A 12,382-nucleotide genomic window follows, 5' to 3' on the forward strand; every position below is an offset into this window, starting at 1 on the left:
TTGATTATTTGATTAACCAATCACTCAGTTTACAGAAAATTATTTGCCAACTATTTTGATAAACATATAAGTCTTTTTCTATTTAAAAAAAAATAATTTTGAATTTTGGGGGGTATTTTATATATATATATATATATATATATATATATTATTTTGGGTTTTTTTGTTGTTGTTTTTAATCATTTTGAGTTTTGGGAATTTTTTTTCATTTTTAAATTAAAAAACACCTGTTTTTTTTCTTTTTTAAAAGTTATTATTATTATTGTTATTACTTCTGTATTAGGTACTTTTATGTTTCATATTTTAGGTACATGTTCCTGATTATACTTACTTTTACTTAAGTAACGAAAGCAAAGTAAAAGATCTGAGTACTTCCTCCACCACTGATTACAGGTATGGAATTGAAATCTGAGAATCGGAAACAGACGGCATACTCAGCTGCGATGTTGACCCCGTTATTTAGCAGCCGCCGTCGTATTAATCCTAAGAATGTCTCACCCTCGCCGAAACTATTTGAAACAACTGCCATTTACATACATTTGCATACCTGCCAAGATATAGTGTTCCTTGACGACTAAATCTGTCAGCCCACGCGATGTAACAAGAGAGATTTGAACTATTTACACATCGGACGGCAGATTTGGGGGGGAAACAGCTGCCAGGGGTTATGTGATATCAGCGAGCCGCGGGAGGCTAAGACGCCACGTCCTGAGGCTGCACGGAGGCGCACGATGCTGTGAGAAGTGATACACCAAGAAAGACTTTTGAAAAAAACGTTTGAACCTGTCGACGGCGGCGGGGTCAGCACAGGTTCAGGGTCACACAGAGGAGCGTCAGGGGGCTTTGGGAGCATCTGAGCGCGATTTAGGTCTTCACAAAAGAGGGGGGTCTTTGCTGCATGCTTACTAAGGATTAGCCGGAGTGTCCTGTGCCTTTGAGTCACTGATGGTGACAGAGGCAATGCAGGTCAAAGGTCACACAAGTGGTGTGGCAGAGATTTTTTTTTCTTTTTTTTTGACAAACCAAACATATACAAAACATCAGGTAAAAGCTACAGCAAAGTTCACTAAAACAAACAAAAAAACAATATATCTGAAAGATGCAAGTATGAATTCTAAATGCAAAATGATACTGACAGATAAGCAGATGAGAAAACAAATAGATAAATACATTTTAAAAGAAAAACAAACAAAACATATAAAAAGAAAGATAAGCAGAGGCACAAACATACAAAAATAAAGTTACATCAGTCAGAGGATTTGGGGAAGAAAGTAGCATAATCATCCTGTTTTTTTATTAAATTAAAAAAAAAAAAAGTTCTAGCAGTGCGCACATCCAAAAGTAGTAAAGAGTAGGTGCTGGACAAAGCGAAAACAGATTCCAAAAATAAATAAAGTCCACACACTGGAGAATGCTCCCATGAACGTTTATTAAATAACCTCCACACGTATGATGTTACAAGAAACGCTACACATGTGGTTATTTAATAAATGTTCATGGGAGATTCTCGTGTGCAGACTTTTTTTTTTGTAATTAAATTAAACGTCCAGAGATAATGTTTTAAGTTTTATATAAATAGTATAAAAAAGACACAAACCTCAGCGGTTAAAAATGTTAACAGCAGTTGCACATGGATGATTGCATTATGTGATCATTTGCATGTTATGATAATAAATGAGGCAGTTAGCAGGGTGTATTTTATGTCAAATTTTGAGATGTCATTTTTAGGTAAGAGCCCTGGTTTTTGATCTGGATAAAAACTTGCCTCTAGGTACAGATTATCCTGTGGAGGAGGAGGAGGCCCTCCTGAGGCAGTAAACAGGTTATGACATCACATCCTGTGCAAAAGTGAAACGCTCCCGACACACAAACACCGAGCTATCCTTGTAGCTCGGCCTGCTTCCGCTCTTGGTGGGGAAACAATGCTATTGAAATGCAACGACCGCGCTCGCTGTGTGACAGACGGCAGTGTGAGGCTCAGCAGAAATAGAGCAGCTGGCTTGATGTTCAAAACCAAATATTTTCTCCATTCACTCAGTCTCTTGGTAGGAGCTAATGGCTTTTGTAGACAAAGCCACTTAGCTCCCAGAGCCACTTATCAGCCTGAACAGAACATCTTTGATCAACAACAGTCTTAGCGAGTTGCTGACTGTTAAACACACTTCGCCCGGCAGCAGCAGCAGCAGCTGCTCCACGCCGGTTAACTTAAAGTGATACAGACACCTTTGCTGACTTGGATCGCTGCTCAATTAAAGAGGATCAGCCGAGGACGAGCCGGAGCTACGCTAATCTGTTGCCATGACAACCTCCTGAATGATGACTCACGTCAATCCAATCACGTTGCGCACTTGAATGTGTGACACCGCAGGCTCAGGCGGATTAGACAATCAAGTATGATGTTGATTAAGTAATCCTGCTGACTGCATCTGTTGGGCCACTTGGACACATGTTGTTTGATTACATAACAGCCCTGTGATGATGCAGGACAGACGGGAGGCTAACTACATTATATTACATATTCTGCTTGGATTGTGCTACCATCAAAGGGTAACATTTTTTTAACGTGGACTCTATATTCCCATGTTTTTGTGTCTAAATGACTAAAGAAGACAACAATTTTTTAAACTGGTCCAGTATTGAGAGAGAGGGCTACAGGTGTGTAACGCCAACAATTGTTGCAATTGTGCAGCGTCACTGTACGTCCGTTAATTTTTTTTTTTTTGCTACAGACAGAGATTGTTATTGTAAGTGTCTAAATTACTTGAACTTTTTTTTTTTTTTTTTTTGCTTTTGGACCTTTTATGTTTTAGCTTTGTCTCTTGACACAACATGACCTGTCAGGTGACCCATTCACACTGTTTTTGGGGAGTGTGTCTGTATCTTGCATGTCTGAGGAAGGGCAATTGCCCGAAACGTCACGTCTGACGGTATTGAATAAATCTTTTGGGAGCATATGCTAGTATGCAGATTTTTTCTGAATTGCACCTTTACTTTTCACTTTTATTTTTCAACTTTTTCACCTTTTGATATTTCAAATTAAGACTTCTCCTCGAGTGAGACATAAACACTATAATAAACAGATCAAGCAAAAGGTAAAGTGATATATCAGACACATATAATACCAATATAGTCATGTCTGTGGCAAAATATTCACTTTTAGTGCGGATACAGCGACCCTGCACAATTGCCCCATCTGGTTACATTGTGGGAGTTGTGTGGCTGCTGCCCTCTCTTTAAATAGTGGACCAATTTTTTAAAAAAGAAAATGTTGTTCACATCAGTAATTTGGACAAAAAAAACATGGGAAAATAGGGAATGGGTTGAAAAATGTAGAAATCACCCTTTAATTCTTTGCGTTCTACAACAAATTTGTCGTCACTCGTCCCCTTTATAAATCACCAATGATTTAAGAGTATTTTGTTTATAAGCAGCATTTTCTTCATTGCAAATATTTGTAAAGGTGGAAATACATAATCACCTCAAAATTCAACACTGCCTATATTAGGTTATAAACAGGATTCTTAAAAAGTCAGTGAAGTCCTGCAAAGGACATGACTCATTTTGGTAATGACTCACTAAAGATTAGTGTTGTATGGTTTGGGGATGAAAATTGTTTACTGTTACCTCTTGTTTGTGTCATTTATTTTGCTTCTGGAATTCAGCTCTGTTTATGCTGAACGTGCACGTTAGCCACTTCTGTTCTGACCAAAAAAACCTGGATGCATGACAAGCTTCAGGTCGAATGTCTGTTTATTATCGTAAAGCCATGGCAGCGAAGTGATGTTACAGTAAACTATCTCAAATCTCGTTTGGTGAGGAATCGCCTGCCCTCTTGAAAGGAGCCGCGGTGGTCTCTGAACCCCACAATAATGCTCAAATTTGTTGATCTTCTTTAGGGAATTGTCCTCTGTGCCCGCAGGGAGGTCACAGTGTAGCGTCAGCGATTTAACAGCGGCCGCAGAGCTTTCTGAGAATTTAATTTCTTTCTCAGGGACGCTTCAGCTCTTTGCTCTAGGCCTGTGAACCTCAATACTTTTAACAAAAATGTCTCTGTAGCGCTGAAAATTTCAATTGACCAGCTAATTAGAAGGCTCTAGAAACCATCTGTAACAATGTGGCTAGCTTGGCTAAAATACCTCTGTCTAAACAAAATGCTTGTCTGTGACTCTCTGTGTGTACCACTGGAGAAACCTTTATTTTTTGTACAGCTATGTAATGGCAATAAAGACAATAATTTATGGATTGATTGAAGTACCTCATATCTAAATCCAGTACCTGGACATTATGTCTCAATGAGCCTGTTCACACCTGGCGTTAACATGTGTTTTGGTGATCAAAGCTCAAGAGGACATCCAAGACACATCGCCGTTCATGTCTGCTTCTAATGTTCATCTCCAGGTGACCACTTGCATTCACATTTTGTTACCAACTATGGCACTTAAGTGAGAGGTTCAAAGGGCCCTCTGCAAAGTTGTCACCAAAGTTATTATATTTTACTAAACGTAAACTAAAAACAAACCAAAAGAATACTGTGTTCTTACAAAACTAATACCCCTTTCCCGACCAAATTAGCATGTGCACGCAGGGTTTTTAAACATGGGTAAACCTACTAACTATGAGTTATTGTCTGTATTCCCACTGCCACTGAACTCACCGCTGGAGAGTGAGTCGGCCTTTCTGTTAGCTTGCGTGGGTGGTGCTGTCTTGTTGGTGTGTCCATGTGACATCACTGAGAACATGTAAAAGGTAGAAAGCAGCAGGATCAGAGGTCTTTGTAAAGTTTTGGTGGTTTATTCTCTTGCTTTATCTCTTACTTATGAAGTCCCCCTTTCAAACTCAATGCAGATTTTGTGGATCTTTGTTTTAACTGCTTTGGAGGAGATGGAGGGTAATTAGTGATGGTGCGTCATTGCATCTCGCAGGTTAAGGAGCTGAATTTCTGGCGTTCACCGGGTTGTTGTGTTCCCTTTAATGCCGATCGGACCCAGAGGCAATAAAAACCTGTCTCTAGGTGTGAATGCCGATCGTACGAATTCCTTTTGCATTTAAAAGCCAGATTTAGCAGTTTTTTTGTGCACTGGGAATGAGGCTTAAGTAAGTTGCACTTCAGGGGGGCCTGAATCAGCATTAACACTACAAAATATATGTTGTCAAATGCATCCCAGAGCACCTTGGCAAGCACTTTGAGTGGTCAAATCACTTAGTTTACAGGTCGTTTACATTTGTATTTGGCGCCGTCCACTTGTGTTGGATCGCCCAAAACGCATGTTAATACCAGGTGTAAACAGGCTCATACACTATGACAGAAAGCAGTCCTTTTATCAGCGGTGCTCTCGTATCATCTCAGGAGGCTGCAGAGGGAAATAAAATTCATCTGACTCTCAAATGAGAAGAACTGGAACAAAATATAATGAGCATGTTGCTCTGATTTTATCATATTTATAAGATAATCCACGCTGGCTGAGAAATAGAGCCACAGCGTCCCTCCAGCTTTCTCTTCTGACCCTCCACCCCTCAACACCCGCTTCTCTCAGACTCCTTATGTTTTGATTTTGCACAGCTCCGCAGCATTAAGACAGAGTTCTGGTGGCCACCGTCCAAATGTTTTTTATTATCTCTTATTAATCCCGGCCCCCACGGTACGCAAGTTCAAGCATCTGATGTTTTCGACAGCTGAGTACACAGGCCCGGGAGGATTGTGTATGTTTTTATTTGGGTGTATTATAGTTGACACATTCACATAGATTCCTGAGGAGAGCTGCTGGAGGCAACGACTACAAGTTAGAGGTGGGAAAAGTGCCTTGTGCAGCTTTTCTCAATCCTCAGGTGCTCTTTGTCCTCATAAACAATGTAAACATATGCAAATCATTACAAGCTCAAAATACCTCCAAGCTTTTTAAGATGTCCCCGGATCCCATATTGTGACATTCAGTAATAAGGTTGAACTTGTGTTTATGTTTGGAATATATATCAGGCGCTGCAGTGTGCCATTTAAGGAAGGATTATAAAGGCCAGCTCAAGCAAGGCAGATGTCTGAATCCTTTTTTCCTCTTCAGGTTTTTTTCTGCATTGCGGCTCGTTTTCATCTGCTATTGATTTAAATCCATCCCCCGGGGCCCAGCGAGCCCCGTTTCGTCACCCGCTCTGGGAGAAAAACGGTCGGATTTTTGCTGAAAATAGCACTTCTCCTCGCTCAAATTCCACAGCTCAGTACAGCGCACCTTAAAATAGACACCTCGCTGTGGAAATTAAATCTATGAGTGTCCAAGACCCCAGGAAGGACGCCTGAAAGATTTGGTTTCAGAGACATTGAGCCCTTTTGATGTGTTCTGCGCTGTGTTGATGTGGCAGCACGACCGATGGAAACCCAAACCGGCCGCCAGAGAAATTTGCTTGCATTAAATGCAGCAGGATATATTGCTGCTGAACCCTCGCAGGAGCATGAATTGGTTCAGTGTGGATCCCGCTGCAAATGACAAGTCATGTACAATAAGTCACCGTGTGTCCAACGTCAAAACGGGAGTCTTAATGGCGCTCACATGTTACTGTTTCCCCTTTACCAGCTCGCCGTGGCACAAAATGAGTCCCTAATTCTGTCAGTTAGAGCATTCTCCGAGTTCAGGTCTGTCATGTGAGTGGAAAGTGTAATGAGTTGCTTCTGTCCTGGACGTTCAGGCGCTTTCTCCTTCACTTCTTTTTAGTGTACTCACCGAAGAAAAATCAAACTTCTGCTGTCACTGATTTTCTTTTTCCCTTCACCTCCAGGTTCTCCGTCTCTGAGCGGAACAGGGACGGTAACTGTTCTAGTGGACGACGTGAACGATAACGTCCCTGTCTTCGTCTCTTCTACGTTCCACACCACCATCATGGAGAACGCCCCAACGGGGACGGACGTGCTATTGGTCAACAGCTCCGACGCAGACGTGGGCATCAACGGTGTCATAAGGTACCCGACTTTTCTCTTCTCTGGTTCCTTTAAGATCCTGACTCACCAAATCGACGTCAGAACAAGTGGCCACAAAAACAGACTGTTGCATCGTCTTATGTCACCTGTGTCTCGGCCAAAAAGATTCACTGAACTAACCGCAAAGACTACAACCGACGCCCAATCAGTGCGTACGATCCAGTGTTAATTTCACCGATTAAACCTATAACGAAAATTCTTTGTCAATGACCTATTTTTCCATCACCAAAATGAGATGTTGAGCTAAAAATAGATCTTCATAATGAAAACTATGATGGAATCTATGTTTCATTTCGTTACAAGACGGGACGAGGCAAAAATGTTAGCGGTGGACGATTGGACATTCGAAATGAGAGGGTAGGAGTGGCCATGCCTGCAATCATTTTCTAATTCCAAATGAGCAACAGTATGAGATTGGAGCACCGACTCACTGTAAACTCCAGTAATTAGTCGGCACCAGGATGTTTTGCGAGCTTACGAAAGAACGGAGCGGTGTCAGCTGTTGGCGTGAGTTGTGAGTGTAGTTCAGATAAGCAGCCGTGTGTGTCTGACTGTGGTTGGTGAAGCTGTTGATGGATTTGTGGAGTTTTTTGGGTCAGAGTTGTTGTGGAGGGTAAGTTTGAGTGGGGTCAGAGTTGTATAGTGAATTGTCATCTGTCTATTTCTGTTAAATCAAATAAAACACCAAAAAATAAAAATATTCTTTAAGAATTCTTTAAGAAAACAAAAATCATACACCAGTAAAACTGACAGAAATGACCTCATAGTTTGATTAGTTTTTTCCAGGGACTTCTGAAGGAAACAGTAGATAATTTGCACAGACGGCTTATTTCAAATCAAACTTTATTTGACGGATTAACACCAGAATAAAATCTTTTGTGTGCAGAGGACTAATGAAGCCATTTTTAACAATCCAGAGGAGATGTGTGTGTTTCCAGTAACTACTGTGAGTAATCAGGTCAGCTTCACGTTGCTCTGGCTCCCTGGTGTGAAAGTATCCTTTCAGGGCCGAACAGGACTGGGTTTTGGCTTTCCTCACGCCTTCACTGAAACGTTTTACCTCATCACCAGCTTTGCGAAATTCCAGGCCGATGTTGCAATTGTTGACAGGAGCTCAGGAGCAGAGTGTAGAGTTTTAGTCAACACCCGAAGTCATTGTTTGGGCCGCGATTCTCAAGCTGGACGACAGCTTTTTCACACTCGCAGCCCCCTCCCTCCGCGGGGGAGCATGTAAGAGCTTCTGACCGGTCTCTCTCAAGCCGGACACTGACTCAACTCCGCCCCCTCCTCTCTCCTCCGTAACCCCACTGGGTGCACATTGGGGGGTACCGCAGCGCGCTCCAGTTTCCCAAAACATGGTAATGAGGATGTTAATTGCCTATGACAGTGCGAGTTGTGCCCATCAGGGGTTCTGGGGGTTCAAGGCCCTTAATGGAGGCCAGAACTGGTTACCTTCAGTTATTAGTTTTGATTCTCACAGCCCATTAAATGTAAAAACCTGGACGTGTCTCTGGACTGTGTTCAGATCTGCAGACGGTTTACGTTGTTGATGGCGTCCAAATAAGCTTTGCATCGACTCTGCGTTCACACGGTGCTCTGTAATTTGTCGTCTCATCTCTGGAGGGTGATGCTTTTGCAAGGAGCCTTTTCAAAATATGCACTGGTGTGTACATGTATGTGTCAGTTTACATTTGTGTCTGGGTCCTGCCGGTGAAACGTGATATTAGTTTGAAAGACTGCGGCCCCTCAGTGCAGAAGAGCTTCATGTGATGTCATGCTGGTATGTTTTGTGTTCTGGCTATTTGTCCTCGTATGTGATGTATTTTTATAGCTATTTATGTTTTTCTTTAATCAATACTTTTTCTTTCTTTCATTCAGTATCGAAATTTATTATTTTAGGAAAAACCCTTTTAGATGCATCATCTCGTTTTCCCAAAACAAACATTCAGAAAATGAATGCAAAACAGAACAGTACAAGACACAAATGAACAAACAAACTACAATCAAACAAACAACAAACTAACAGAAAGAGAAAAAAAGTTTAATTGAAGAATCAAAAGAAGATAGATAGATAGATAGATATCAAAAACGGATGATAACCGATACAAAATTGAATTAACAACAAGAAATTGCATCTTGCATGTTGGAAAAGGAGTGGGGGGGAAGTAAAAACTTTTGATTTCTTACCTCTTTTCAGCTAATCAGTTAATTAATTTGTAAACTTCATCTCTCGCATATTTACATACATTTGCAAATGTATGCACACAGACTTAAAGACATACAAAAAGACATTGGCAATCAGTTTTAAGATGAGAACATAGAACATTTTTAAATAAGTGAAATAATGACAAAGAACAGAAATTTAAAAGTAACTTATTCCAATCAGATGGAGCTGGAAACATAAAAGCTTTAAATACTATGTTCCACAATAACGGGAAAATAAATGAAATTAGATAAATCCAATAAGGAATTCTGTTGTTCTCCAGGCTGAACCACAGCGGCTCTGTGAGCACTGAAGCAGAAAACAGTGGCTGCATTTGATACAACACGAATCTGATGCTTCAATCAGTTCAACAAACTGATCTGAAGCGGAGCCAGGACAATGTGGTGACCATTATTGGGCATATTGTTCTATTAAATGTGCTCCTGTGAGGCTTGAAACAGCGCCCTCTATAGACCTCAGTGTGACAGCACTGAAGCAGAGCCTTCAGTCACCAGCTGAGCAGCAAAGTCTGCAGAAAAGGTTTGAGGAGAATCACTTGTGTAACACTTCTCTGTCAGTTTTACATTAAAGGCTTTAATAACACAGTTACCTCACTGTTACTGCCACTGAGGAGGAGTTACTGTGAGAATCTGATGGACTGAAAGAGAGATTTGTCCTTTCACAATGTAATTGCTTATTTAAAACACAAAAAAACTTTAAATAAACACAGGTGTATCCCTTTAGATGCCCCAGTCGTTGCTGATTCTCTATTTTCTTTTTCTATAAGCAGCTATCAGCTTCTGGTTAGGTTTTTCACACGTAACAATTGAATTTCCTTTGGCAAAAAGAGAAGATTGATTTTTCAGTAGACTTAGAAATGATTGTATTTTTTATAGACAGGATCAACTTATTTTTTTCTTGGAAATTTATCATTTTAACCTCAAAGAATATCCAATATTTTTTTCTCATGAATGTACCATTTTAATCTTGGAAAATATCCACGTTGTTGTTCATAAATGTATGTATGTATATACGTTTTTTTTTTTTATAAAATAATGTTTTTTTCCTTGTAAATTTACCACTTCAATATAGGGGAATATCCACGTATTTGTTTACATAAATTGATGATTTCTTTCATATAAATTAAAATTTTAATCTCAGAGAATATTCCTTTTTTCCTCACAAATTTACCGCTTAAATCTCAGAACATTTACGTTTTTTTGTCAGAAATTTACGCCTTTAATCTCAGAGAATATTCAAGCTCTGCTTACCCGAGTCTCTGCTACGAGACTGAAAAGTCATGTTTCATGTCACTATAAACATTTGGGCAAAATCTTCCGTAACCCTGCATTATATTAAAAGTCTCAAATCTAACTTGCCTTAAGCTGTAGGAGCCCCGTGAAAACTTTCTTTAATAAAACATACCGAACTACAAAAAAGACTTTACTGACAGAACTGATTACTGCCATCATAAATAATCAAACACAAACTCAGTTAGTCAACTTACTAAACATCAGATTTCACAAATCTGTCACTGACGCTCGTCCTACTTTATGTTTCCTGCAGCTACAGTCTGACCGGGGGACACGGCCAGTTCTCCATCAACCCGGCCACAGGGCAGATTATCACCAGCTCCCTGCTGGACCGAGAGGACAGGGCCAATTACCAGCTGCTGGTCGTGGCAACAGATGGAGGGCAGCCTGAGGGTTTGTCCAGCTCAGCCACCGTGTCAGTGACGGTGGCCGACATCAACGATAACCCTCCTCGCTTCCACCACCATCCCTACGTCACCCACATACCCGCCTCCACTGCAGCAGGTCAGTAAACGTCTTTAAAGGCGTCTGTTCTCACTGTTACTGTCAGACCAGGTTAAGTTAATTTGTCAATGAACTGCATAATAAGTATAATGTTTGATTTTGGTCACACAGGGCTTCCGTAGTTTGTTTAAATATTTTTAAATAGGCCTTGAAGTCTGATTTATAGTTGAGCGCTCAACACTTTTGATTGAGTGTTGCTAGAAAAGAACAGTGTGCATTGTTTTCAATTTATTTAATTGATTTAACATCATCTCTGTGGTAACCAGAGACTCCCTACGTTTTTTTCTCTCTTTATTTTCTTTTGCACTGAACACTACCAATCACACTGTGCCACGACAAAACAACATTTTCCAGGTATACGGTATGAAATAAAAGTGATGAGTGAGTCTTTTTTCAGTTGAAAATATGTGAATTCTGTTGACATTATTAGTGTCAGGCTTTTTTCTGTTTGTGCACGTCAATACATTTATTCAACCTTTAATTTTCATCCTCAACTTTCAACTTTTTCTTCATGAATACTCAAACACCTAACGCAATTTATACAAACCAAAAAAAATGCAACATACTTTTTTTCAGTTGATTTTTTTTAGCTTTTGCATCCCGAATAAATGCATCAACTTATCATATCTTGCAAAACAGACCTCATAGGAACACGATGACATTGGTGGATCTGTTGATCCTCTGTGTTTCTCAGCATCCTGTATTGCACTAAGGACCATTATAAAATAACAACATGGATGCGCTGTAGTTTGATCCGAGTTGGCAAAATCCTTCAGCTACTTCTTCTATGAAAACAGATCTACTCCTTCTGTTCTAAAATAAAAACCTCAGACTTAAACACTAAGTGTTTACCAGAGGGAGCTCTGATTCACTCGGCACATTTTGCTAAAAGCAAACTCACAAGATAATGTTGAATCCTTCATTTTTTCTGAAAAAGGAGCTGACACAAATCTATTCCAACCTTTTATTGAACTAGTGTTGCAACTGTTGCAAATTGACATCGCTGCAGGTGTGAATGTTTCTGATGGGAAATTAATATTGGAAAGTGTTTTTGTGTTCTTGATTCGTCACGCCCCCGTTGTGTAAAGGCCTTTAGTCTCAAACACATTCAGAAAGTGGAACTCAATACATACACAGTATAAATGTGTATAAATTGGATATAATGGATAGTTTTTGTATTTTGCACCTACTGTTATGTTATTTCAGTCTCTTGCATAATCTCTCAACTTGTTGATGCAACTTCTGCACATCAAATACCCTTGTAATGAATAAAGTTTTACCTTAGATTATTTTCAAATACATAATAAAATATTTAGATTATTTATTAGAATCAATGGAAAGTAGTTTAAAGATCCTTGTTTTTATCATTTTTTCATTTTCTCTTAATACTCTCGATAT

The 12,382-nt window shown here is 39.9% G+C and overlaps 1 protein-coding gene across 1 annotated transcript in view; it reads left to right on the forward strand.

Moving 5' to 3' along the window:
- Positions 1–12,382, forward strand: part of LOC121947726 (protocadherin Fat 4) — a 147,236-nt gene that overhangs the window by 106,458 nt on the left and 28,396 nt on the right. The window contains exons 7-8 of the mRNA XM_042492815.1: positions 6,766–6,946; positions 10,734–10,984. Coding sequence (XP_042348749.1) covers positions 6,766–6,946; positions 10,734–10,984 — 432 coding nt within the window. The remainder of the gene's footprint in view (positions 1–6,765; positions 6,947–10,733; positions 10,985–12,382) is intronic.

Source organism: Plectropomus leopardus, chromosome 9 (assembly GCF_008729295.1).
Source record: "Plectropomus leopardus isolate mb chromosome 9, YSFRI_Pleo_2.0, whole genome shotgun sequence".
In the NCBI taxonomy this organism is placed as follows: Eukaryota; Metazoa; Chordata; class Actinopteri; order Perciformes; family Serranidae; genus Plectropomus; species Plectropomus leopardus.